This window comes from Pipra filicauda, unplaced genomic scaffold, assembly GCF_003945595.2.
Source record: "Pipra filicauda isolate LSUMZ 115617 unplaced genomic scaffold, ASM394559v2 scaffold7_size6619720_pilon, whole genome shotgun sequence".
Classification (NCBI taxonomy): Eukaryota; Metazoa; Chordata; class Aves; order Passeriformes; family Pipridae; genus Pipra; species Pipra filicauda.
Genome location: NW_024104976.1, coordinates 1,688,451 through 1,714,325, shown reverse-complemented (window position 1 = coordinate 1,714,325; position 25,875 = coordinate 1,688,451). Strand labels below are relative to the sequence as shown.

Here is a 25,875-nt window from a genome sequence, read left to right as displayed (position 1 = left end):
TCCTGAAGCCTGCAGAGAGGGACTACATTGGTGGCTCTACATTGCATGGTTTGCTAAAAAGTCTCAGAGGCAACTCTAATGCCCAGTGTCTCCTGGAATGCAGCACTCCCAGAAGTACCCATTGTATCTGCATGGATGCTGATGAACACCAGCTAGGCACCACTCACAAACTCCTCCTAGGATAAGCCCAGGAACCTCATGAAGCTTTGCCAGACTCTGTGTGGAAGGTGGAGGATGGGCTGTGTTTACTAGGAACTCAGGAAACCTCAGAAAACAGTGGAAAAAAGTCAGCATCCTTGAAGACACCAAGTCATCCAGTCTTCAACACACACGTTCATGCCAGCACGTTCTATTTCAGTACTTGCTATTTTCACCTTATTTTCATTCTTGGTCATTCTCTGGCAATATCACGATGTATAGACTGCAAAACCCAAACTGAACTCCATTCTTCCTTCTCACAAAACATTATTAATGTCCCACGTAGGTACTTGGAGAATGTATAAACTCAAAGGCAAAGTTTTCAGAAATTATTACTGGTAACTACAACAAAACTGGCAGGAATTTTCTTCCACATGTGAACTATGGATTTTATGGTGTTTTCTGTAACTGAGCTCTCTCTAATTGTGCTTTACTTCCACGCAGGATGTAAATTATCTAGAGTTCATATTAAACCACTTAAAATTTATATCAATATTTTAGCCCTCCCAGGTGCCTTTGATGTTGCAGTAAGCCAAATCATCTCATTCTGTACGATGAGCTCATGGAAAGGGAAAACAAGCTCACAAACACTGCATGATTCCACAGACAAACCCCCAGCTCTGACTCCTCTTAAGAAGATGATTAAGAAAGGCATCAGCCATCAAACATGTAACAACCTTTGGGGTTCTCAGCCCCAAAATCCGAGATTTTAGTCTCCCTATCATCTTGCCTAATAAAAATTAGCTCTTTAAAGAGGGCATGATTGTGGAACTATTGGAAAAACTGTCCAGGTATGATTTTAATCATTTCCTTTGTAACTCTTTCTTAGGTTTTTCTGCCCACACTTGTCTAGACAAAAGGCTGTGTCCTTTCTCTATGCTCTGTACACATATTTTGCCTTTTCACAAAGGCAACACATGACTTCGAGAAGCAGACAATATCCGTCCATCATCCTAAAATTAAATACCCAGAAGGCCAGATAATACCCAAACCCACTGTTGGTTTGGAGTTTTTTTTGTTTGGTGGGTTTTGGGTTTGCTTGGGGTTTTTTGTTGTTGGGATTCTGGGCCTTTTTTTAGTGGTTGGTTTATTTGTTTGTTTTTTGCTATTGGTTGGTTAGCTTTTGTTTTTTTGGAGTTTGTTTAAAGTCTGCATAAGTGGAATTTCATCTAATCTTACTTTTCTGAGTCTCTTTCTAAGTGAGGCATTGCTTTGAACCAAAACTCCAGACATGAACGTTCCCATAATCTGAATGCTGATGTCTAGATAGAGATCTAAATGTGGCAGCTGGAATCTACCATTAATGAATGTTGACTGCACCAACAAGCCTGAAAACATGCAAATGGATACTTACTTTCTTAAACCTTAAAAAAAGGGTCAGAGCAGATTTGCCTTTCATATGTAACCTCAAAAAAAGGGTCAGAGTAGATTTGCCTTTAGCATGTGCAGAAACTCATATGAAGATAACATCACACTAAACAGGAAACTAGTGTCTGTCAAAAATCTTAAGGGTGGTCAGAAAAAAACCCAACCCATATTGGCTTGGTCTGAAGGGAAAGAGGAGAAGGAATTTAGAGAGGTCAGCTACAGTATACACTGACACAAGAAAGCTGAGGCAAACACTCTATAGTTTAACCTTTACATGATTTTAAACCCCAAACTGTTAAACCACTGCTAACATTAAGCCTGCACTGCATTTGATTATTTGATGCTTTGAAACATACAATCACAAGTTTCCTTATACCCTGCAGAGCACAACAAAACACCACAAAAAATTATCATCAGTAGAGAGGTTTCTGCCAAGAATTTTTTTAAACCACCAGCAAACACAAACAGAAACTTGCATGCAACAGCTACACCGCAATGAAGTCATGCTCAGACTCAAATTTAAGACAAACTAAGCCAAGTTTTCCACTCTCTGTAAAGTGACTGTGAACTTCATCCCACCCTGCACTGACCAGCTGACACTTTGCACCAGAGAGCCCCCATTAACTCCTCCCAGTGGGACAGCAGCACCATGACACTGGTGCCCTCACAGTGGACACTCGTTCCCCCATCAGCTGTTTGACACACACTAAAAAGCTTGGAATCTTTTGTGGGATGAAAGTTGCAAGTACATATCTATATCCAAGTATTTATAATGGGATCAACTTTCTCAGAGATCAGCCACTGAAATGCCATTCCACTTGCTTTGAATAAAATCCTGAAATCCTTCTCAGCTTTTTTCCAGGAAAAGTTTTCAATAGATTTCAATGTGTTTTGTCTGGGTAAAGATCAAATGTGGAATGCAAAATGTATTTTCTAATACGATCTACCTTTATTGGGACATTGTAGGGCTTATTTCCATGATGCATGGAAAGGTTTTCAGATACTTAAATGAAAGCTGATTGAGGCATATAAAATACCATCACTGGCTTCATCCCAGATTTTACTTCTTTTCAAAGCTACCTGCATTTAACTCAGATGTTGTTTTGCTATAATCCCTATTCTCTCCTTTCATTGCACAGCTGAGTTGTAAGCCTACATTTATTGCATTGCAATTATTTCCAAGGCAAAAGAGATCTCAGACCAAACACAGTACTGTGTAAACAGGGCAGTGAAATCAATGGAATTTATGCCTGGTTATAGTGGAGCTTAATATGGATTTATGCTGCCATAAGTACTGAATTATGGCTTCATAGAATGAAACAGAAAGGAGAACTTGAGCTCTACTGGGGAAAAATTAACTCAATATAAATATCTTTAATAAGAGCATGAGTCCAGCCTGTTCTGTCTGCATGGCAGCACAAACAGTACTACACTCTTCAAATACTCCAACTATTTTCATTTGATTGTTTGAAGACAAAGGCGTTACTCGGTCTGAGTAAAGGTATCATGACCCAAAGAGCACCCAGGAGGACACTACTCAAGTCAGGGTTTCACACAATGATGGCCTATTCCCACTGACTTCATGGGGATTTTCACTGAAGAGTAAAGGATTTAGTCACTGATTTATATCAACCTTCTCCTTCTGCCTCCAGTATGAGTCCGTGACAAGCCAAGGAAAATAAAGACATTCCAATCCAAGACTGACGCTGCATCCTCAGCCAGTCCCACTGTGCCCCAGTCCTGCTGCACACATGTTCTCAGCTTTGCAATTGCACAACTCCCATTAATACTAAGGGAGTTGTCTGCCTACAACAGATGAGAATACGCATGATAAATAATATGCAGGTCTGACATCATAACAATCCCAAGCACTCTGGGGAAAAAAACCTGTCAGTCACCCTACTCTGTTGGCTCCTTCAGTTCTCTTCTTTGGACAAATATTTTTTTCTCTCAAGTCTTTGGCAATTAATGAAGCACCTCTCCCATCAACCACGGTGGCACAAATTTTCAGGGCTGTTGATATGCAGCAAAAATACACGTCAAATATACCTGCCATGTTGGCACTACGCTTGCAAATGTGGCAAGCAAAGTTAAAAGAAATCAACAGCCAGTATCTGCACAGCACATCCCTTCACAGTCTGAAGTGGATCATTAAAGTTAGCCAGACAGAAGTACGAGGATAAGTCACTGCATTCTCACCTACATCCTAGAAACATCCAAGTAATTTCTTTGCATTTGAACAGAGGAGAGTGAACATCAACTAAAGAAAATGTTCATAGCTGGGTGGTTCATAGCTAGGTACTCTGTGTACCATTTTCTGTTAGGTTTCATGGGGCTTCAAGGGTCTATAAGGATCCTTAGCAAAATGTGAATTTAATTCAGACTCCGCCTATAAATCAGTACTGTTTGTCAGGAATTATGCAAATCCCTTAAGTAGTTTCTGACTTTTACATTTTTTGGCAGTCTCTGCATATCTGTGCATTTTATCACCCTGACGTTTCACTGGTATTTCGAGCCTGGCTCCAATTCCCAAAGGGCCAGTCGTCTGGTGGAAGTCACAAGGCATTTCCTCCTCCTGGGTTCCTGCCCATGTAATCAGGTAGGAAAAGGGAAGGTTTTTCAGAGGGAAAAGACTGTGAATTTCAACTTGGTGCTCATACAAGTACAAAAATATATGGAAAAATTCCCCTATTCTGATCTTTCTACACGTAAAATTGTTTTCTCTTTTGGAACCACTCTTGGATTTTATTCAGCATACTGTACAATAAGCACCTCTTGGAGTTTCACATGGGGAGGTTCAGCCCTTGCCTGCTGTCCATCCTTACATCATCAGCATGCTGGGGTGCAGCGTGTTGTTGCTGGACAGACGCCTACTCCCAATGTGCTCCTTCTGTAATACCCCCCCTTGGCGGGCAGATCTCAGCATTGTTATCTTCTGGTATTTGGCCTGACACAGCCAGCTCCCAGATTCATAAGGGCAGATGTGTGCTTCATTGAGACCAGAGCTCTTTTGTGCCATCAAGACTGAAACACAACATATTACTAATGGCCAGAAGCCACTAATAATGGAGAGGAGAGCACACGGAGTCACAAAATACTATGGATCTATTTCTGAGGGCCAAGGACAGGCTCACCTTTTCCTTTCACTGAATCAGATGTCTGACCTCCTTAGAATCAAGTTATTGCCAGTCACACAAGTATGCAGTGTGCACTCACTGCTCCTGTATCCACTAATGTCATCATTACTGGATGACAGAAGGTCATGTTCAAGACCAAACTCTTCAAGCTCACACCCCACACCAAGTTGAACACTTTCCACCAGTCTTTCTCCAAAGGGCACCAGCATGGCCCTTGCAGAGTCAGAGCCTAATCTCAGCCTTCCAACTCCCTGAGCCTGTTGTGGAGAAATCCAGCTGACTGGTAAAGCACATTTATTTTTGATCTGATGACCATGTTGGGCAACTTCTGCCTCCAAGTTCACATCCTTCAGCTTGGCTCTGTAAAGAGACAAACTGTGCCCTAAGTTTGTGCCAGCCCCACTCCGCCAGGGGCAAACAGGGGGGCTGTACACACAGCCATAACTGCAAGGATGGATGGGAGAGAGTCAGAGAAGGATTTGTTTCCCTGTGAAAATATCAGAGCAACTAAATCTAAGGCTCTACATCAACAGCGAAATATTGCAAATTTACAGGCAGCACTCCAGAGTGGTGATGAATCACAAAATACAAACTCAAGTGCCAAACCAGGATTTAATTTCTGCACAAATACACATAAACATTATTGACAGAAAAAGTGCAGACAAGATATTTGTCATAAAGCTGGGCGATCTGGAACCAGGAGAGGAGAAAGCACAGCAATCTTCTCTCTAGTGGCTGTGCTCTATTGCTTGCCTAGAAAACTGTAAAATGAACTGCTCTGAGTCAGTATTATCACAGTCTGCCCTGTGAATGGAAATTAAACCATTCGTAGCACTTGATCTTGGAAACCTGCATCTACAATGTATAATTTTGCATAATAGTTTAAAAACTGTATTTTTGTTACTATGTTCTGTCCACATTCTTATTGAGAACCATGGAGAGGGGAGAACTAACATCTGTGTGGGATGGGAATGTAAGTCAGTGGGTGGATTCTGAATACTGTTAAATGATTGGGGGGAAAAAAAACAAGTTTACTTGTTAAAATGGAAACAGTCAGTAATGACAAGAGAGCTGAAATATTTAGACAAAACTGTAATGGAACCCAAAGGACGTTATTTAGTTGTTCTCATGAAACAGAGAATCTCCCATTCAAATTGCTGTACACGTTTTTGTAATTTTTTTTTCCATGGGAATTCCTAAAGAAGTGGGAATGTTTTTGATCTGTCTAAGACAAGAACTGAATCCTGGGGTCAAGGTGCTGTTGGCAAGGTCCCTGCAGAAGAAGTATTGAAGGACACTCCCATGGTCTGCAGTACCTGAGCCTGGGAACTTCAATTCTGCTCGAATACTGTGCAAACATGAAGTGGGGAATTCAATGTTCTCCAGCAGCAGATCAGACATTTTAAAAAACAGAATATGAGAACCTGCATGCTGTAGTTGCAATGGGACCAGTTTCTTCATTATGAAACCAAACTAGAAACTTCCCACTCTGCTTCCTGTTTTCTTATTTAAATACAAAAGATTTTGGTGATTTGAGCATGGTCCCACCTCAGTTGTATCAGCATAACTGATACTTCAACTTCCTATCTTAGAACACTGGGCTCTTTCAAGTTACTGAGCCCCTCTATAGTATCTCTATGTTGTAATTAAAGTGTTCTACTGTTTTTCCTAGTCAGTGACATCCTCTCTGAAACATCAGCATGTAGACAAAAGCAGCATGGAAAGATAATGATATGCAAAGAGGTGGGAAGAGCCCACATGACAGACAGTGTCCATCCAGAGGTCTGGGATTGGCTGGGACCAGGAGGGAAGGATTTCCTGACCTCTCTGTTAACAAAAAAAACCACTGCTTGGGACATTTGCCACTACCTTGCATCACATCATGCCAAAATGGTGGCTGTTTCCAGGCACTTCCCCAGAAGCCATACCTCAGATTCCTCCCCTGCCTCCATGACCTTTCTCTGTCTTTTGCCTACTACTGGTTGCTCATTCCTCCCTGAGAGCTCCTTGCTGGGAGCGGTATCTGCGCCATGTGCAACAGATCAGCGCGAGGGCTTTCAGGTCTAGAGTCCTGAAGATCTTCATATAATTTAGCACAGAAACAAAGAACATTGAAATGTTGGTCTACAGGGTACAATTAGGGATTTCTTGGATTTAGGTCAGTTCATATGTAAGTCAAAGGCAGCTGTTACGAATGCACAACTATTTGTCCACGGTCCAATATGCAAAGTACAACTCCAGCTCTCAGATTTTTCTATGAGAGCTGTAAAAAAACAGCTTCATGTATTTGGGGCACTTAAAGAAGCATATTATTAACTCTGTACAATAAGGGCAGACTAAGAATAAAAGTGTGTCTCAAAGACACTGCCAGAAATATGTTTACCCTAAGTTTACATTAAAAATTATATTAAACATATGTTTGCATTCATATTTGGGCAGAGTCTGAGACTCTCAACACCTTGGCTTGAGACACCAGCATTATTAGTATCATGCCCTTAGAGCCTGTATATTTGAATCTCATTTCTGTTTGCTGGCAATACACAGAATAAAGCAGATTCTGATTTTGCTGATAGAATGTAGCTCTGTAACTGTATCATCACCACTTTGCAAAAACCGAAAATATATTTTAGCATTTATTTCAAGGCATCTGTGTTTGCCAAATAACACTTCGGACACATACCTGTTATTTACTTGCATAATGTACAACTAACTAATCCAAACACACTGAGGTCCTCGGGAGTTTGTCAAGGTACAGGTAATGGCATTTGCTGTTCTCTTAGATGAACAACAACACAGTGATACGCCCAATTACGTTCCCAATGGACATTCTGGCACTCATTTCAGCAGAAGCAGCATCAGGCTCTACCACTGAAGATTAGCAGAACACAAGCTCAGCAAATTTGGATGAGAGGTACAAAAAGAACACAAGTAAGTGAAAAGAAGCGCAGTGAGAGAAGGTTCCAAACACCAGAAAAGCAGATTCACAAGTCTAAATAAAAATTAAAAATTAAACTTTAAAACATACCTGTGCAGCCAGTTGTGCCTTTCTTGCCTGAATATCCCATATCACAATGACAGATAAATGAGCCTTTTGTATTCTCACAAGTTCCACTCAGACAGATGTTTGGATGCAGATCACACTCATTAACATCTAAAAAAACCCGTGAATTAAGATTTATTAATAAAATTCTTATAAAGTATTTGGCAGAATCTCTTGAGTTATGAGTTTTGATACAAAAAGTGGGTCTATACATGCAAAGAAAAAACTGCCCAGGTTAGTTATTCCTTACCTAGTGTACCTTTTGAGATCTGGGGTAACAATGCTAAATTACCATATCTGTATTAACATACCTTTAATTCCAACTTTTCTTAAAAATAGACACTAAGATTCAGTACATTATTCAAAGAATGGCTATGACTATTGATAATTTCTAGGTACGTGTGTGTGTGTATATACATTTATACATGCACACATACATTGTCTAGTTTTGTCAGACGTTTCTCCCCAAATACGCTCGAGATTTTTAATTCAAATGTGTGTGGTTTCGGAGACATACTGTTTCATGACTTTTTTCTTCCAAGGTACAAGACTTGCACACAGTTTTGTCTTAGAGACAAGTTCAAAACAGCACTGGTGGTTTTCTTGCTAGAAATTTTCCTCGGCATCATTCACCAGCGCTTCCTTTCTGCAAGCACTTTTTTATCTGAGCTGCATAAAAACCTCACAGAACATCATCTCTGCATCCCAATCTGCAGAGATTACATCTGCACTTGTGCAAGAGCCAGGTGCTCAGGTCCAAAGGTCAGGTGGTCAAAATTAGGAGATAAGAGCAATACTCTTTAATTATCTTTGTCTATTTAGATGATGATTTAGAAAGAGTGCCTTAATAAATACGTTTTCCACATTTGATGCAAATTGGAACGTATTTACTTTCACTTACCTATGCAAGTCTTCATGTCTTCAGATGCCATGAACCCATCATAGCAAAGACACCTGTACTCTCCTGGGATGTTTGTACACTGGCCTCCATCACAGATGTTAGGATTGTCTTCACACTCATCAATATCTACATGGGAAAATCAGATTAAAATATGTTACCTTTACAGAAAGCAATTAACCATCATCATGGCAAAGTAAGCATTTTAACACTCTGCTGCATATGAAGATGGAATCCTCGCAATAACTGAGTGGTACGTTGCAAAATTGTCCCCGTGAGTAAGCTCTTCATCTTCAGCTAAAGTCAGTGGCAAAACATTCCTCTCTGGCTCCAGTGGCAACAGGAATCAACTTTTCTTTCAGAGAAAAGAACCCCAACAGAACCTTTGTCACACCACATTGGCTACATATAACTGGGGATTCTTGGGTATAATCCATCATTGAAGTCAATGGAAGCTCTGAAGTCAAATTCAGTGACAAAAAATATCAAACTTTACAGAGCTTTAAAAAGCTATCATACATGCAAAATATCCCTACAGGTCTCAAGAGTGGTGACAAACTGGAAACACAGAGTTGAACTCAAGATGGGAATAATTACAGTACATACATTAGTACAATGAGATTTTTATGGTCTTTTTTAGCATCTCATCTGACTGGTCAGGCCTCTAGGATGTAAGCTGTTTTCTCAGTTCATGAAATTGGCCATCATTGCTTGGGGCCAAGCGGCAGAAGCAGATACTTTATTATATTAATGCAGCCATGCTAAGTTCTGGAATCTTTCAGAGCCCCTGGGGTTATGTTAGTGCTCCTTGTAAAAATCTCTAGAATCTCCCTGTGTCAGCACCAACATAGACTAGAAAGAGCAAAAATCAGAAACTCTGCCTAGTGATACCATGGGAAAAAAATCAGCACAAAAAGGACAAGATTCAGGAATCCTCTCCAAGAGAAAGGGTGTAACTCATTATCAGAGCAGTCTATTGTGGATTGCAGTAATTATGCAGCTGCAGAAAATGAACTCACTTTAATTTAAAATATTATGTTCATTATTCTGCTGTATTTCTAGCAGTCAGTGCTTGTGTGGACACACTACTTCTGCAAGGAAGGAGGTTGACCAGTCCCTGTTTATCTTAACAAGCGAATAATACTGGCATGGACATTAGCCTGAAAATGTTAATTTGGAATGGAATTTGAATTAACATGCAAAATTAAGCTCTAGAAATGGGCATAATGATGACAGAAATAAAGAACTTTATTTACTAACCTGTCACTGTACTGATTTCACAGTTGGGGGAAAATCAGCTGACAAAGAACCTGTTGTTTCTCCTAATTGAGCTGATTATTTATGCATAACCTCACCAATTCAAACCTGACCTACTACTGAACTGCATAGCATTCTTACCAGCTCAATTATCAAGAAACATATTCTGTGATGGCTTCCAGCTTCGTGTGATGTTAAAGATAAAAGACATGTTCACACAGAGAGAAAACTGAAAATGTAAAATAGGTGTTTCACATACGCAGGTCACAGTTCTGCTATATCTTGCACCAAGCACAAACATCTAACATAGTACAACCAGAGGAGAAGAAAATGTCACAAATATTTTTATTCTTATTTTTCACTCAGTGGGGTGCCTTTGGGCAGAGGCAAAATTTCAGCATGCAGATTTTGAATATTCACCAGATGTTTACATATATAAAAAACATCTTTTCAAGAGAAGGCAGCAGCATTTTAGATACTAAAAGGGAAGTGAAGACGATCCCTCACATCACTGGATGTTTTCTTACATTTGTCTTGACATTCAAAGGTGTCTGGTATTTCTGCTATTCAAACTTTTTTATGTGTGGCTATTGCACTCAAGTCTTTATTAGAGGAGACTATGAAAATTAATAGCTAATAGTTATTACTGGCTGGCCACTGAATGAAATTCTATTTTTCAGAGTCAAGGCTGGATATGTAAAAACTCACAGCTAAGATAAGATCTTACCACAAACTTCTATGGCCATGTTTATGGTCAAGTTACTGTGTGGACAAAACCATAGAGAATCCATCCCCTCCCCACTGCTTCATTTTGTTTTAACTTTGAGAAGGGAAAGATAGTAGTTTTCTATTACAGTTTTTAGTTCAATATGAAGGAAGGTGCTCTAAATTATCTGCTCTGATTTTGAATTCAGAGATGTGTTAAAGCACAGAACTGCTTCTAGTCAGCAGACTTGAGACCCCTAAGACTGTCCAAGTGTATACTTGGGTCATTTAGTCCCCAGTCAAGCCAAGAAGATGAAAAGAGAAAAGTGGTTCAGAGACCTCAACTCCCCCTTCCTCCCTTCTGTCTCATGTCACTCTAATCCTGTCACTTGGGTTCAGATTTTGGCTGAGGCACAATTTTGATCAACTAGTTATATTTTTCCATTGAAAAAGTGCCCCATACACCAAAGCTTGCCTTTTCTAGAAACTTGAGCTAAAGCAAACTATTTCTAATCTAAATATTTTAAGTTTTGAAATAATTAATTTCAGGCTCAATCAAATCTTCCCTTTTCCTAGTTGAATTCTGATGCTTGCTGAAGGTTGGCTACTTGACATCTTTCTGACAGTGCAAGCTACAATGTGTGGGGAAACTACATTTTACTCTGCTTAAAGGCTCTTTTATCTTCTGGAATGGTAGTGAGTGACCTCAGGGTAATTGAGACCCTGGTGCGAGGCCTATAAATATTTACAAATTCTAAATGTGAGCTCTCTCTATTAATTCAGTATAGAAAACTCTCTATTTGTTCAACTATAAAGGCAATTCTATTCCAAGGGATTAACCCTGTTATAATTCTCATGCTCTTCAGGAACTCTTGGATGGAATTGGCAAACAGCTGGCAAATATTCCCATGCCTCAGCAGGCCAGTGCTGTGAAGCAAGAAATAAAAGAAAAGTAGGGTAGATTCATCTTTCCAGTAACCTATGTGGAAATCACCAAGTACAATTCACTTCCAGGGATTATGACTCCCAGGCTCCCAAAGGAGAAAGCCGGGCCACAAGAGAGCTCTGAAAATTTTCTCACCAGCCCTGTTAAGAGTGTAAAAGAGCTGTTCCCTAAAAAAGATTCATACTATTCACATTTCAGTTTCTCTGAAAGTCAGTCAGTTCTGAAGTAATGCAGGATACTTGCATTTGACTAAACAAAGAATTAAAAATAGGAATTTTCTTGCTTGCTTAAGAGCATATACCACACAACCACAGAACAGGGCAATCAGCTTCTTTTCTAGCTTTTCTGTCTTTTCTCTTTCCAGTGTAACCATACAATACACATACACAGCATTTCAGCTTCTATTCATGATAATTTTTTTCATGGTCTTCGACTATTTTGGATTTCGATCTAAAATAATACCTTAAGGGAGAAAATTTATCTCCTACTGAAAAAAATTACAGCTTTTTGTTATGAAATTCAAAATCAACTTTCTGAAGTGATAAAGAATTAATTCCCTTCAAAGCAATTCAGTCTGCAGTTGTCCAACTCTGATACTTTCGAGATGTTTACTTTAGAAAAAGAACTTCACTTTCCATGTATTTTCTTTTTTTAATAATGTATTTGTTACAATGCCTTTAATCTTAAAAAGAAGGTCCATTTTCAAACTATTGAAATAAACCCTCCCAGCAGAAAAGTTCCCAAAATCTCCCTTACCAGTGCATGTCCTGTGGTCTGGCATGAGGGCAAAGCCTTGTTTACAGCTACATTCATAGCTGCCCTCCGAGTTAGTACAGAAGTTCTCACAGCCACCATTCATTATACTGCACTCATCGATATCTGAAAAGGAGAAAACTACAGTTAAAACCCACAATATCTTTTCCTTTAAGAACATACTTTGAGTCAGCTTTCCAGAACAGCATCAGACCAGAATCTACACTTGGCATTTGCACACTACTTGAACATTCAAGTGTTTGCAAATATAGGCACTGGGATGGATGTGATGCAAACTAGGGATGGTATCTGACTGCACATACAAATCATTCTCTTTCTACATATAGAAATACCACTGCTGGGTTACCATAGTATCATTAGAGCAATAAAGTTTTTGTAAGGATCAAGGTAAAAAATTACTAGGCAGAATTAAAGCCAATGAATTTTTCACGTATTTCCATGGCACGGAGGAGTGTATGTATGTAACTGAACCACGTGATTCTACTTCGTGGTCTGTCAGGAATGATGATATTTAATTTTTAATAAAGTATAGAACTAATCTAACAAGTTATTCCCTCTTAATGATCAAAGTCTGAAATCTGAGGCCATTAAAAATAGTATGCAATTTTATGCATCGTGATTGATTTACTGGAGAAAATCATCTCCTACACAGCAAACTGTAGCACTGCCACAACAACGGATGTGGACGTTTTGGGGGTTTTGCATACTATTCTGACAGATTGTAATAGAAGTTTTGAATAACAGTTCTAAAGGTCTTTATGTAACTACTAAAGTGGAACAATTCTGAGTGTTTTATCTTCCCATGTAGATTTTGTCCTTACCAATACAGTATAACTTGTCAGGTGTAGACTGATACCCAGGGTTGCAAGCACACTGGTACTTCCCAATCAGGTTGACACAACGGCCATTTCGACACAGGTTGGTGCTCAGGTCACACTCATTAATGTCTGTTGCAAAAGAAAAAGGGGAACACCTTTCAGGGCTGAAGGAAAATGGGACTAAAGCAAACACTGTAAATGCACAGCACAAGAGTGGTATAAAATGCTGCACACAATATCAATTTTGCCTGCACATCTCACCTACACATGCAGAGATATTTGGTGATATCTGATGGCCTGGAGGACAATCGCACCGAAAACTTCCCTCTGTGTTGATGCAGGTGCCGCCTCGGCAGAGAAGGGGGTTGCGCTGGCACTCGTCGATGTCTGTGGGGAGAAGGAGAGGTGCATCACTGCAGGGCCAGCACTGCCACAGCATCAGCCCATCCCTCACCACAGCTTGGGACCCATCACAGCATCATCTGCCTTGATCGACTCGGAAGCCTTTCCTATAGTCAGTCACCCCTTACCCCACAGTGCAGTTGAAAAAAATAAAATAAAATGAATTCAAAAAGGATTCTTCTAAATTTTAATCTACTCTAACTGCAAAGATCAGGGTGGTGTCCCACTTAGCAAAATGGACTATAGGAATAAATTAAGCATCCTAAAATCCTGTCCCTTGCTTACATATGCTTTGGCAACTTGCCAAAGTAGCAAATTCACATTTAAAGTTAGCTTTAATAAGACTCACAAAATAAGAGAAACTTAAATCCAGGCATAATCAAACCTTAAAAAAAACCCCCAAAATAAACCATGCATAGATACCAGTACATAGCATACTATTGCACATCTAAGGTCTATAAGAAACATACCCATGCAGTTTTTCATCATCATAAATCCACTTTCATAGCCTTCAAAACATTCACACTCAAAGTCTCCAGGAGTATTGACGCAGATGCCTTGGCCACAAAGATCAGGAGAGATGCGGCACTCATCGATATCTGCAACACAAAACACATTCACAGGATTTTCAAAGGAGTTCAGTTTTTCCTTCTCAATTCAAAGTTATGAGAGAGGTACCCATGCAGTTTACCTGTGCAGTTCCTCTCTTCAGAATCCAGGGCAAATCCACTGTCACATCTACACTTAAAACTGCCAATGGTATTTCTGCATTTTCCATGGGTACAAAGGCTGGGGAACATTTTACATTCATTGATGTCTGAAAATGAAATAGTATGGACGTATGATGTTATCACTTCATACAAAAACAGTGCACAAAAGAGCAATGCTGCCATCAGAGCTCATCCTTTCTCATGACAGTGACCCCTCCTTTTGGGAAAATTAGACCACACTACATAAACTGATACCAACTTCACCCCAGCCAACAGTGTAGACACTCCACACTGGAATTGCCAAGAACACTTGCTGCCATAAAATGGTATTAGTCTCCTCTTTGTCTGCAGGATCTGATCTGCAGTTAAGTGAGATTTCAGTGGACAGAGGATTAAGGTAAAGGAAGTTTCCAAAGAACTACTCTGTCTTGTGATTTCTGAGAAAAAAAATGTGACTTCCATGAGTCACGGAAAACATAATGAGCCTAAATAAAAGCACATGTCACTTTTCTTTATGGATAATTAATGGCTCAGTAACTGTTTATAAAACCAAGGCTGAAACTAACAACAGCAATTGTCATTGATATATATTTTTCCCTCTTTTCAGACTTCATAATGTTTAGTTTTTGGGTAACTGGCTTTCTTTATAAACATGTTCACATCCGTTTGTGGTTCTGACATTGTCCAGCTTAACCCCTGTGGTAACCCTGGAAAGACACTTTCAGCACAGGATACAAGGGTGTCACTATGTGATTCCCATGTAATGCTGGAAGTTTACCAACAAGAGTCATAACTTGTTGTCATGACTTGGTTTACAGTAAATCAAGTTCTCCTGATTTGAGCTGGAATTCTCAAATAGCTGGTAACTATTTCCTCCACTTCTCCAAGTAGTTTCATAAGAAATTCCCCAAATTATTCACCATTCCTTGCTTGCTTCACAGTAGAATGAAAGTTATTGCACCCTTCATAGGTAAGGATTGCTCTTTCAATACATCCAAAGCTGACTGCTCAGTTTGTTCCAGTTCTTGTACTACAAGGTGCCAGGAGGCAAAATCAGGCACAATTTAACCTCTCTAGTAGAGACACAAATTCTGTGTTTTGAGGTTGCAGTATTATATTCTGCATTAAATTACTGGTATTAAATAGTATTAAATTCTCTTGCGGTTTATTCTGGCCTTAATTTCCATGAAATCTAACTGCATTTTCAAATGTGCCTTAAGGTGAATGAAGTACCTGACTACCACTGAAATTTTCAAACCCAGAGCAGTTGTCTGAGGGAACAGTAAAAGGGAAAGCCAGCAGGGTTTGCTGGCAATTAACTGCAAACAGAACACGTACCTTTGGAGAAAGGTTTCCCACTTATCTCTATCTTCGTGGAGAACCCAGGGCCCCTTGGACAAAGAGCTTCAAACTCAGGAGATCCCTTCAGAGGACACTCCTCACACTCGTAGCCCCAGGCTGCCCCCACGGAGCAGCAGCAGGCATCCATCCGGTGCCGGCCTGGGATCTGGGCACTGCACTGCTCGTCCTCGTGCTGCAGGTAGCAGCTCTCCAAGCGAATGTCTGTTGGGCAATTGAACAACATGTTGAGAAAGAAAGAGAAAATTTAGTTCACTGCAGAGGAATATTTTTCCAGAATCTCTTCACAGGACAGTTTGCTCCATGTTTTTGTGGATGCAGAGGAGTGTACCAAGCTCACTGCAGAATTCCTGGTAGCAAAATATTAATGCTAAATTCAGAAATTAAGAGTTGAAGTATGTTTAAAGCACCAATCTGAAAGATGGTGCTCAATACTTGAAGTAAACTAGAAAAGGATTTTAAACATTCCAGCTTACCATACTTATATAAGGCCTTCTAATTACTACAAGCTATGCCTTGTTCAGAGAGAAATCTTGGGCATTTACTGTCATAAATGGATAAGTGTGCTTTGGGTGGACAGCACACAAAACTTGGATATTCTGGTGCATCCTCCATTAAGGTGTACAGTGTGGTGAGGAACATCACATTCCTCCTCACACACCCAAGTCCCAGCCCACAGTGGTGTGTCCCTCACTCTTCCAGCCTTGGTTTCAGTGGAGCTGCAGATGAAGAGTGCTAAGAGCACAGATAATCTGTAGGGATTTGTCAGATGAACAATCTGGAACTAAATCAATGCTGTTCACCAGCTAGCAGATGGTGATGGGCTTTAGCTATTACCCTTGGTATCTGTTCCTATCCCAGTTGAACTAAGTTCATGTCCCTGACTAATTCCATTTGAAAAATGGGGAAAGATAATTTTCTTTACTTGTAAGAAAACACGCAGTGCAATCATCACTCACCACACAGATTTGCTCTTCCCTAGCAGACCTGTACATGGAATTAATACCTACCAAGACAAGTCCGCCCAGAAGCATCTAAAGTCATTCCATTGGGGCACTGGCAAACAAACGATCCCAAGGTATTGACACACTGCCCATTTGTACAAACTCCAGGAAACACCTCGCATTCATTTACATCTATTTCCAAAAAGAAAAAGTAAGTGTAATCACTAGCATGCTAAACATGAACAGATTAGAAAAAAATATTGACATTCTAATGGTTTTTAGGATAAAATACAAAACCAAAGTAGCTTATATGGTCTGACAAAATTCAAAAATTTACGATTTCCTACGTAAGTCAGCCAGAACCAATTAATTACAGAAAACTGCTGACAATCAGAAATAATGCATGTTGCTATTTGCCATTTCTACACATACTGAAATCAAATTCAAAAGTAACAGAAAAGGGAGGGGGGTTTAAAAATTATATCCATTTTCATACTCACTGTGGGCCAGATTTTTGAAGCAAATGGGCAAAGAAAGACAAAGGTAAGTGCATAATACATTATGTATTATTTCAATTAGATTAAATTATGCTGTATTTTTAAAGATTTTTAAAAGTTTTCTGTATTTTTATTTATTTTTCATTTTTTTGTCTTATCAGGTGCACCTCTGCATGTCTGGAAACTACAGTACCATTTGAAATCTGGCCCTATGACCTTGTCAGCAATTGGCAACTTTATATATTAAAATAACCTCCTTATGACTGCACAGAGAGTTTAACTTCATTAAGACTGTATTTCTATATTTAAGAGGCAAATTTAGCACTTTTGGGTAAGGATAATTTGATTAAATGTGTTAGCTTGGCCTGAGCATAAATAAATGTTTACTAATCTAAGTGTGGGGTCATCCCATCTATGTCCCTTGTGAAAAGCATAGGCTTCACAACTGCCTTTAGGAAAGAGCCTCCAACATTAAAAATGGCCCAAGACAAAGCATGACAATTTTTTAGACAGAAGAGGACAAGACCAAGAAATGAGAAAAGAATGACTGACAATCTGTACATGAACACTGATGTACAGAGTCATCAAGAAGTGGGTAGGTTGGGCTGGCCAGGCCCCCAGACAAAACTCCTGGTGCAAACAGCTTCTGCAGCTCTCAAATCACATGGAGCAGGACGGAGGATAAATATGGACAGGGGGAAATCAGTGCCTTTTGCCCTTGGATAGATATTATAAATTGACTGGAAGGTACAAAGCCAGTGGATTACTAGAAACCACTGCAACACTGTTCAGGGCCTGTGAGCAATATTGCAGCTGACAACTCCAGGGCTCACCCGTAAACGAGAGGAACGCTGCCAATTTAGTTTGCTTATTTCCTTGCACAAGGTCTATTACTCATTTTACACAGGCTGTATATGGGAGAACTGAGTATCACCTTTTGGGAACTAAACTTACTCCCTTGTCCTGCCTCTCACTTGCCAGTAAATTTCCTAGAGACCTTTCCCTGTCTTGAAAAACGCTTACATTGGTTGAAAACCAAATAAGGCTTCAGTAATGTTACAAGCAAGGGAAACTACTCTGAAAAACCTGGGGCTATCCAGGTCCCACTGAAATCAGAAAGACTAAAGCATGTAATAGATGTAATCCAAAGTGCTGGTAAAGGAAATGCTGAAAACAGTTATGTCTACATCTTGAAAACTTTCCATCCCAGCAGTGTTGAAAATGTTCTAAGACTTTCCTTGTGAAGAGAGATAGGTGGGGCCACTTTTTTTTTCTTTTCTTTCACTTACACACTCCAGAAAGTGTTGCTGAGGTCAGATAAGTTATGTACAGTGGGTCTGCAGCACAGACGTGCCAAGATATTCAGTCATCATTTGGAAAGCAAAGAGTATGTGTGAGGGTGTTCCTCTGCTTTTTTATTTTTTTGTTAAGGAAAAAAACAATGTTTCTTTATGGAAGCTACATATGGGAGTAATTTTTAAAAAATATTTTAACTGCAGTGTCATGTCAGATGTTGTCAGTCAGGATGACCCACAGCAGTTTGAGACTCTCTGTGCTTCTGCATATTATGTAAATATGCAGTACTTTTCCAGGGGTTCAAATCAATTCAAAAGAAAATGAAATAGGGTGGGACCTTCAATTCTCACAGAACAGTATAGAGTCATCTCACACCAAGCAAAGAGCTGCACATATAAAAAATCTTTAACTTTTTCTTTAACCAAAAAAACGTCAATGTGAAATACAGCCTTTAAACATTCTTTTTCTAAAGCATAATTACGGCTTCTCACGTCACCGTATTATTAATGCCATGTTTTATAGTATATATAAGATGCATACTTTGCCCAAACAGGTTACTCAGTTAGCAGGATTTGAAGAGAGAGAACTATTTCCTTATACTGGTAGACATTATATTTGCAAGTGTGTACTTTGAGATAAACTGTGAGTACGTAGGAATGTTAAACAAACTGAAACCAAATTCATCCCTGACATAACTCTAATGAAGTCAATTGAACCACACGAGGTAAGAATTTGGCATAGTGTTCCTCTATGCTAAATTAACCACTTAAATCAAAACACTGGCATTTTTTCATTCAAGCTCTGATTTATGTTAGGGCAACAATAAATACCTTCACACAATGTTCCTCTTATTCTCGAATATCCCTTTTGACATATTGGGTCTGTAAAACAAACAAGAGAACTTTCAGAACATTACAGTCCAAAACTGGCCATTAACTTATTGTGCAAAACTGACCATGTGAAACATTATCTAGTTTATTGCTATGAGAAGTCTGAGTGCTTAGACAGTATCCCAGTATTTTCTGAAATAATAAAGAGATAAGATGGGGCAACTACATAAACTATACAGAGTGTCAGCCATTATCATCTTTTGCTTCCCATGTGTCTCAGCTGACTAACCCAAAAGTGGTTATGATTACTGCTTCATTCAAACCAATTAATTCATTTCACTCGATCACAGCACATTACAGCCTTATTTACCATGGATGAATGAGGATGAATTCTGTTAAGATACACAGAATGAATTTAACCAAAGTTTTGAGCAAACTAGCAGCTTTCAGGATACAGAAATAACAACCCACACACATTTCTGCATTCATCAGCTCATCCCTGGGTTCCCAGCCCATCCCACTGTTCAGTCAAATTATCAAATGAATATGAAGCTACCTCAACCCATTTCTTGATCAGCTGTACGATTCTGTAGGTCATCAGTTAATCTACAGAGTATAACAAGGGCTACTCCCTCTCCTCCCTCCCTTACCACACCAAAGATCCATTTGTTGTGAACATTTTCTTGGGAACTCTGGGGAAAATGCATCTATTGCTACATCATTAGGAATTCTAGATCACTAATTATGACAAACCATGCTAAAGTAATGCTGCAAGTTACAGACTGTAGGTGTGGTCCCTTCCCTTCAGTGTTTAAACTTGTAAAATATTTACTGTAAAATGCAGAGTTAGAACCTCCTATAGCTACACACTACCTCTCAAATATTAAAACTTCTCTTTTTCAGACTGAATAAGGTGCTTGATAACAGAACAAGTAAAGTTATTTGTCTAGGCTGTGCCCAACTTCTATGATAATAACCTGGACCAGCCTCAGAAGAAGAAAAGCCCTAAGTTCCTGAGGAAAATGAAGAGCGTTACCTCGTTCACATGGTGTACATGGGCTTCCCCAGGCAGCACCCAGTGAGGAACAGCACTGGGACTTCAGAGTTGCTCCATTGATATTTATTTCACACCTTCCATTCACTATGTTCTGCCAACAGGTACCCTTAACAGTTTCTGTTAGGAAAAAAACAATGTATTGTCACGCAGACTCTTTAGCATTATCCATTACTATATTTACAAACACATGTGAATTTAACCATGAAAAAGAATCATCCTTTCATTATAATTTACCACATCAGATCTAAATATATTTTAAAATCACTTAATTTATCCTTCTCTGTGCTGGACTATAGCCTGGAATCATCCCAGCATAGAGCTCTTGCAAATCCTAGTTTATGCTTTTTGTCCTTAACAGGGAATATGTCAATACCATTCAAGATTTGAGTCATTGTATTTATTATGACTCAGATTAGAGGCACATGCAGAAGAACAGGGTAGATATGAAACCTTGGTAGATCTTCCATTAATCTATTAGATCCCCCACTCTGGATATCTGATCTTCCCATACAGGGAGTGCCAGGAGATAGCTAAGGATCCTAGCTAAGCTGTAGTTCCACAGTTTTCCTCACTGACTAGACAAGAGCTATAAATTACTGTCCCCTCCAGAACAGGCAAGGGAAGAAATTACGAGTCCATCAAGTATCTGAGTCACAGCATTGTCTGTGGATGCTCTTGAATTGGTCTGGACTGCGGATAACTTGTTATGCTCCATCTCAAATAGAAAATTGGTCTTTCCAGAGAGCAGACCCTAATGAGAACATGTTCACACCTCTTACAGAAGAAATCAAGTAGGTGAGCATAGACCTGAAGAAGCAGTCTTAGCATTTCTGTGTTAGTTACAAAAAATGTTCACCTCTTTCAAATTTGACAAGGAAGCACACCACACTCCCAAGTGCACTCTAGGTACCCATAGTAATGGTGAAAACAAACCCTTTCTTAACATTGTCTCTGTAGTGTTTTCCACTAAATTTATCTGAACTTTATTTTAAAGTATATTCTAACTTGGTGTACTATGGTCACGTGTCACTGGACATTTTTAACCAGCAAACATAAAATTTTCAGAAGAATAAATACCTATGCAGATGGTTCTGGTTGGATCCAAAGTACTTTCAGGAGAACATTCACAAGCAAAAGAGCCTGGTGTGTTTTTGCACACTCCATTAACACAGGGGTTGGATTCACACTCATCAATATCTAAAAGAGAAATAAACTGCCATTAGTGCCAGAAATATTTAACAAAAAATACATAAGGCTCTTTGCAGTTTAGGGAAAAAGGGAAGAAGCTTTCCTCATAACCAGTCTTCCTGATACTCCACTTTTCTATTATGGAACTCTTCACAATAGACTAACGATGCATGTGTCCTAAAGACACACTAACACGTTAGAACATTAAAACATTGAACTTGGAAGAAGCATCTAATTTTTTAGTGATATCCAGCTTTGTGGTGATGGACTGTGCTGTTACAATGATCTGATACACGTCCTGTCTGTGAGTTCAAATGAGGAGCTGTTTGGTTTTCTTCTTCACACAACAGATTTGTAAAGCTTGATTCTTCTCAAATTTTTCTCACCCTTGGCACAGCGTGGGCTCACGGGTAGTAGCAAATAAGGAGTAAATTAGCACAGACATAGTACAGGCAATTCCATGAAGTTATCTAATGGTTTCATTTTGGCATTGTCGCGCCTCATTCTCCTACTTCCCCACAGAATTTATTTATAGTGGGGTTTTTCAGTTTTACACATTATATCCTCATCAAGGTTCAAAGTGTTTCTGGCACAAGCTGAGAACAATCCAAATGAATAAAACCAGGATGAAATGGAGTGTTACCAATTACCTTCACATGTCTTTAGATCAGGAGTGTACACAAATCCTTTTGGACAGGTGCAGGTGAAACTTCCTGGGGTGTTTCTGCATTGCCCATTGTCACAAAGCAGCATGTTCAGTGCACATTCATCAATGTCTACAATGAAAACAAAGAACTTTTTAAGAAATTCCTAAAACAGAAGTCAGGACAGAATTTCCCTCCCGACAGCCACATTTCAGAGGAGACAAACAAGGCAGGGGGGTGTGGTGTGTGTGGAATATGAATACTAAATGATTCTTTTAGTAGACAACAGGTTTGGACAAGAGCCTGTACTTTCTTTCCTCACATATTCATAATATGTGACAGTCACACCACAGTTCAAAATAAAGCTGGGATTCACACTTTCTTCCTATATTGTGGACTAACATTGGGAGTCCCTGAGTCCCTGCACAGCAGCCCCCACAGTCATGAAAGAAATAAGGAGAGGACTGGTTTGGAAAAGTTTGCTGATCATACTGGTCTTTAAAACACCATTTTTTCCAAACTGGCTTTGAACTGTCTTAGATGTTATGGTTAAAAAGGTTAATGTAAGTATACACTTGCTTCAGAGGTGAAAAATTTAAATAGAAATGCTAGTGCTACATTTCAAGTACCCTTAGGAAATCTTTGGAAGAACTGTGGTCATCAGAGAGAAGTTGCAAGAAGGTGGCAATGAGCCATGAATGGCAGGTGAAAACCAAGAGAGACCCCAAGAGCAGACAGGAACAATTGGCTAAGTCAGAGAGGCCTCAGAAAGTGTTGAGAGAAGTTGGGAAGCCTCAGAGGGTCAGCGCAGCAGCTGGGAACAGCAAAAGTGCTAGGAAAAGAAGGGAGACTTGCAGAGTAAAACAGACCATGTGGGAAGCTTCACAGGAGTTCAGAAAAATTGAGAGAGGGCCAGGTGGAACATTATGGAAGAATGGGAAACAGCTGTGATAGAGCATGGATGTAGGCTACAACAGGGTGGGCTGGGGAGCATCTGGAAAACTCACAGATGGATGGGGAAAAGAGAAGGGATGCCATCAGCTACAGGCAGACACTGAAATGGGACATGGATAATTAAAGCCAAAGAAGCAAATAGGAAAATGGGACGAATTACGGTGTGATTTTTATCTAAGATAGATCAACCCTTTTTTTTTTTTTTTTGCAAAGATAGTGGATAGTTTAGACTGGATAACACAGATGACTTAAGCTATTTAGGTTCAAGTAGAGAATACAGAACCCAAATAAAATTATTATGTCAGCTGGAGATAACAGGAAGGAATTTAAGAATTTTAAGGTGGTTCCAGAGCTGGAAAGGAGAGATTACAGTAGGATATATTAAAAAAAGAGAGTAATCACGATGAAGAGAGGATGTTAGAAATGCCTTTCAGGGATCAGTCTTGGGACTGGTCCTATAAAATACTGATTGTAATGCAGAAATAAAAAATGAATGGAATCAGAAACTGTGGACAACACTAAGCTGGAAGTTATTACCAATACAGAGAATCAGGCGATGCTAAATTAATCCTGACAACATGAATGAGAAAAATAAGATAAAATATAATCACCAACGTTCAAAACTTTGCAATTAGGGACCAGTAACAATAACATGCTAGAAACCAGAACTCATCAGTTGAAGGCTACTGAGAAAACTCTGGATGTAACTCCCAATTAGAGGTTGACTTTGATCCCAGAGTATAACATGTATTTGAGAGAAGACTAATGCACTGTAGCATCAGTTTAGGCAGGATATTCCTAGGGGTAATGGAGAATTTCTGGCACAACTATACAAGCGACTGGTCAGACTTCATCAGAACACTGTACACTGGTCAGATCAGTTGTGTTCAAGAGAAGACTGCAGCCTTCGCTTTTATGAAAAGACTGGAAGTGTGGATTTGGATAGCTTAGCCAACAGAGTTTGAGAAAAGGATACAGTGATTTTTTATAAATACTTTAGGGAGAAGTGCTGACATGGTGCTAAGTCAAAGAATAATATTAGTACAACATCAGCTGGTAATAAAATGGTCACAAATAAATTCTAACAGGAAATCATAAAAAATTTCTAATCAGTCATGCAAAGGAGGTCTGGAACAATGCAGGACTGGGAGAAAGGAATATAAAGGATTGTAAGTTATGGGCTTTTGATGGGATCATGTAATGGAACAAGAGAATTGCCAGAATTTAAATTTCTAATTGGAGTCTGCAGGCATCTGATGGTGTTTTTTTACATCCCAAATAGTGTGAGAAGAGACTGAATTCTTTTTATCCCATGCCACAGTGCTTCCACTGGTCACTTCTAAGGAGTGCAAAAAACTTATTTCAACTTTTCTGATAAAAAAATTTGGCTTTAGATATTTTTCACTTGTACAACATAGGAAACCAGCCCTAGCCAGAGACACCACACCATCAGATTCTGCTGGTGCTTCCAATGACAATAAGCTTTCCTGTGTCTGGCCAGTACACTTAACACAGTTAAACCAATAGCCCTGTCTGAAAGTTGAAAGGAATTTTCCCCAAAGTCAGAGTTAGGATAAGCCATGTAAGCCTTCTGTGGCATATTGGATGCTTATCTTCCTATGATCAGTAGGAGTTTTACTTAAATCTCCTGCCCTTGGAGGCAACCTAACACACTGGGGATCCTAGATCTTCCCTATGGTGCACTACAATTGCAGGATCTGGCTTCTTTTGATTTTGAGAAACATTGGCACAACATGAGTGCATGTCCAGTGGACTTAACTGAACAGGGTATTTATTGCCTGGTTGCCAGTGATTTGAGTCAATGACAGCAACAGTCCCTTACAGCCCTACAGTGGAGGATTTTTATGAGCATTGCAAAGCACTGAAATTAGAACAGGATTTCAGCAGAAATATCCAGAAATATCAGAAGAGCAGTAAGTGGATCTGCTGAAACACTGGGGGAAAAAAAGTGAAAGAGGATAAAAACAAGCATCAAACTTCAAAGTGAAAAATGGGATATTTCATACCGATGCAGTTTTTCCCAGTTGAATCTACTTCATATCCAGGGTCACAAAAACATTTGTACGTTCCATGCAGATTCTCACACCTTCCATTTGGACAGAGATCAGGATCCAATAAGCACTCATTAATATCTAAATAAAGGGAAAAAATAATGAACATCTGAGCCAGTTGTTGAGGGGTTGTGGGGGTTAATTCTCCAAACTAGAAAAAGACATTTTCAATATCACTAACATTGGCTGCTCCATATTTTATGATCGTGTAGTTCTGAATAGGAAATTCCACTTAAATGTTCACACTCAAGAGAAAGAAGCATCTCTTTCCCTCTGATTTAAGACCATTTCTAGCCCACAGTCATTTAAGAGACTTCCAACTGTAGATAAGAACTGGGATATTAAACTGGGGATCAGAGATTAGATTTAGAGAGGCCCATGTACTAGTACCCCCCCATTTCTTGATTGATAGCATTTCCGGATGGCATCACTTCCCAAAGCACTAATATCCCTCTTTTCTGAGTGCTTTTCCCTGTCTACTGCCGGCAAATCTACAACCGACATTGGCTGACTTAAGACTTTGCAGTTTCACAATTCTATGACTACAAAACTTTTATTGTAATCACTTCCTCTTTCTCTGTATTTAGCCAAATTCTATGAGTCTGGCCTATTTTGAAAGACAAAAAATAAGGAAGCTCAATGTTCAGCATAGCTTTGTTCTTCAGGATGATTTCACTTGAAATATGCAAATATTATTTACATACTTGATTTCAAAGTCATGTAGGTAATAACATTTCTCACAAATTTGTCATTTGAGCACTCACATACATTCCCTGATGTA

The 25,875-nt window shown here is 39.4% G+C and overlaps 1 protein-coding gene across 6 annotated transcripts in view; it reads right to left on the bottom strand.

Moving 5' to 3' along the window:
• Window positions 1-25,875, bottom strand: part of FBN1 (fibrillin 1) — a 148,613-nt gene that overhangs the window by 37,049 nt on the left and 85,689 nt on the right. For all 6 annotated transcript variants that reach the window (XR_005566766.1, XR_003542735.2, XM_039390052.1 and 3 more), the window contains exons 19-32: window positions 25,050-25,175; window positions 22,075-22,200; window positions 21,314-21,433; window positions 20,216-20,353; window positions 19,180-19,230; window positions 16,623-16,748; window positions 15,592-15,816; window positions 14,235-14,360; window positions 14,014-14,142; window positions 13,403-13,528; window positions 13,145-13,270; window positions 12,306-12,428; window positions 8,645-8,770; window positions 7,729-7,854 (exon numbers count right to left, since the gene is read on the bottom strand). Coding sequence is in view for 4 of the 6 variants with exons in the window: in XM_039390052.1 (XP_039245986.1) it covers window positions 7,729-7,854; window positions 8,645-8,770; window positions 12,306-12,428; window positions 13,145-13,270; window positions 13,403-13,528; window positions 14,014-14,142; window positions 14,235-14,360; window positions 15,592-15,816; window positions 16,623-16,748; window positions 19,180-19,230; window positions 20,216-20,353; window positions 21,314-21,433; window positions 22,075-22,200; window positions 25,050-25,175 (1,794 nt within the window). In the remaining 2 variants the exon portion in view is untranslated. The remainder of the gene's footprint in view (window positions 1-7,728; window positions 7,855-8,644; window positions 8,771-12,305; window positions 12,429-13,144; window positions 13,271-13,402; window positions 13,529-14,013; window positions 14,143-14,234; window positions 14,361-15,591; window positions 15,817-16,622; window positions 16,749-19,179; window positions 19,231-20,215; window positions 20,354-21,313; window positions 21,434-22,074; window positions 22,201-25,049; window positions 25,176-25,875) is intronic.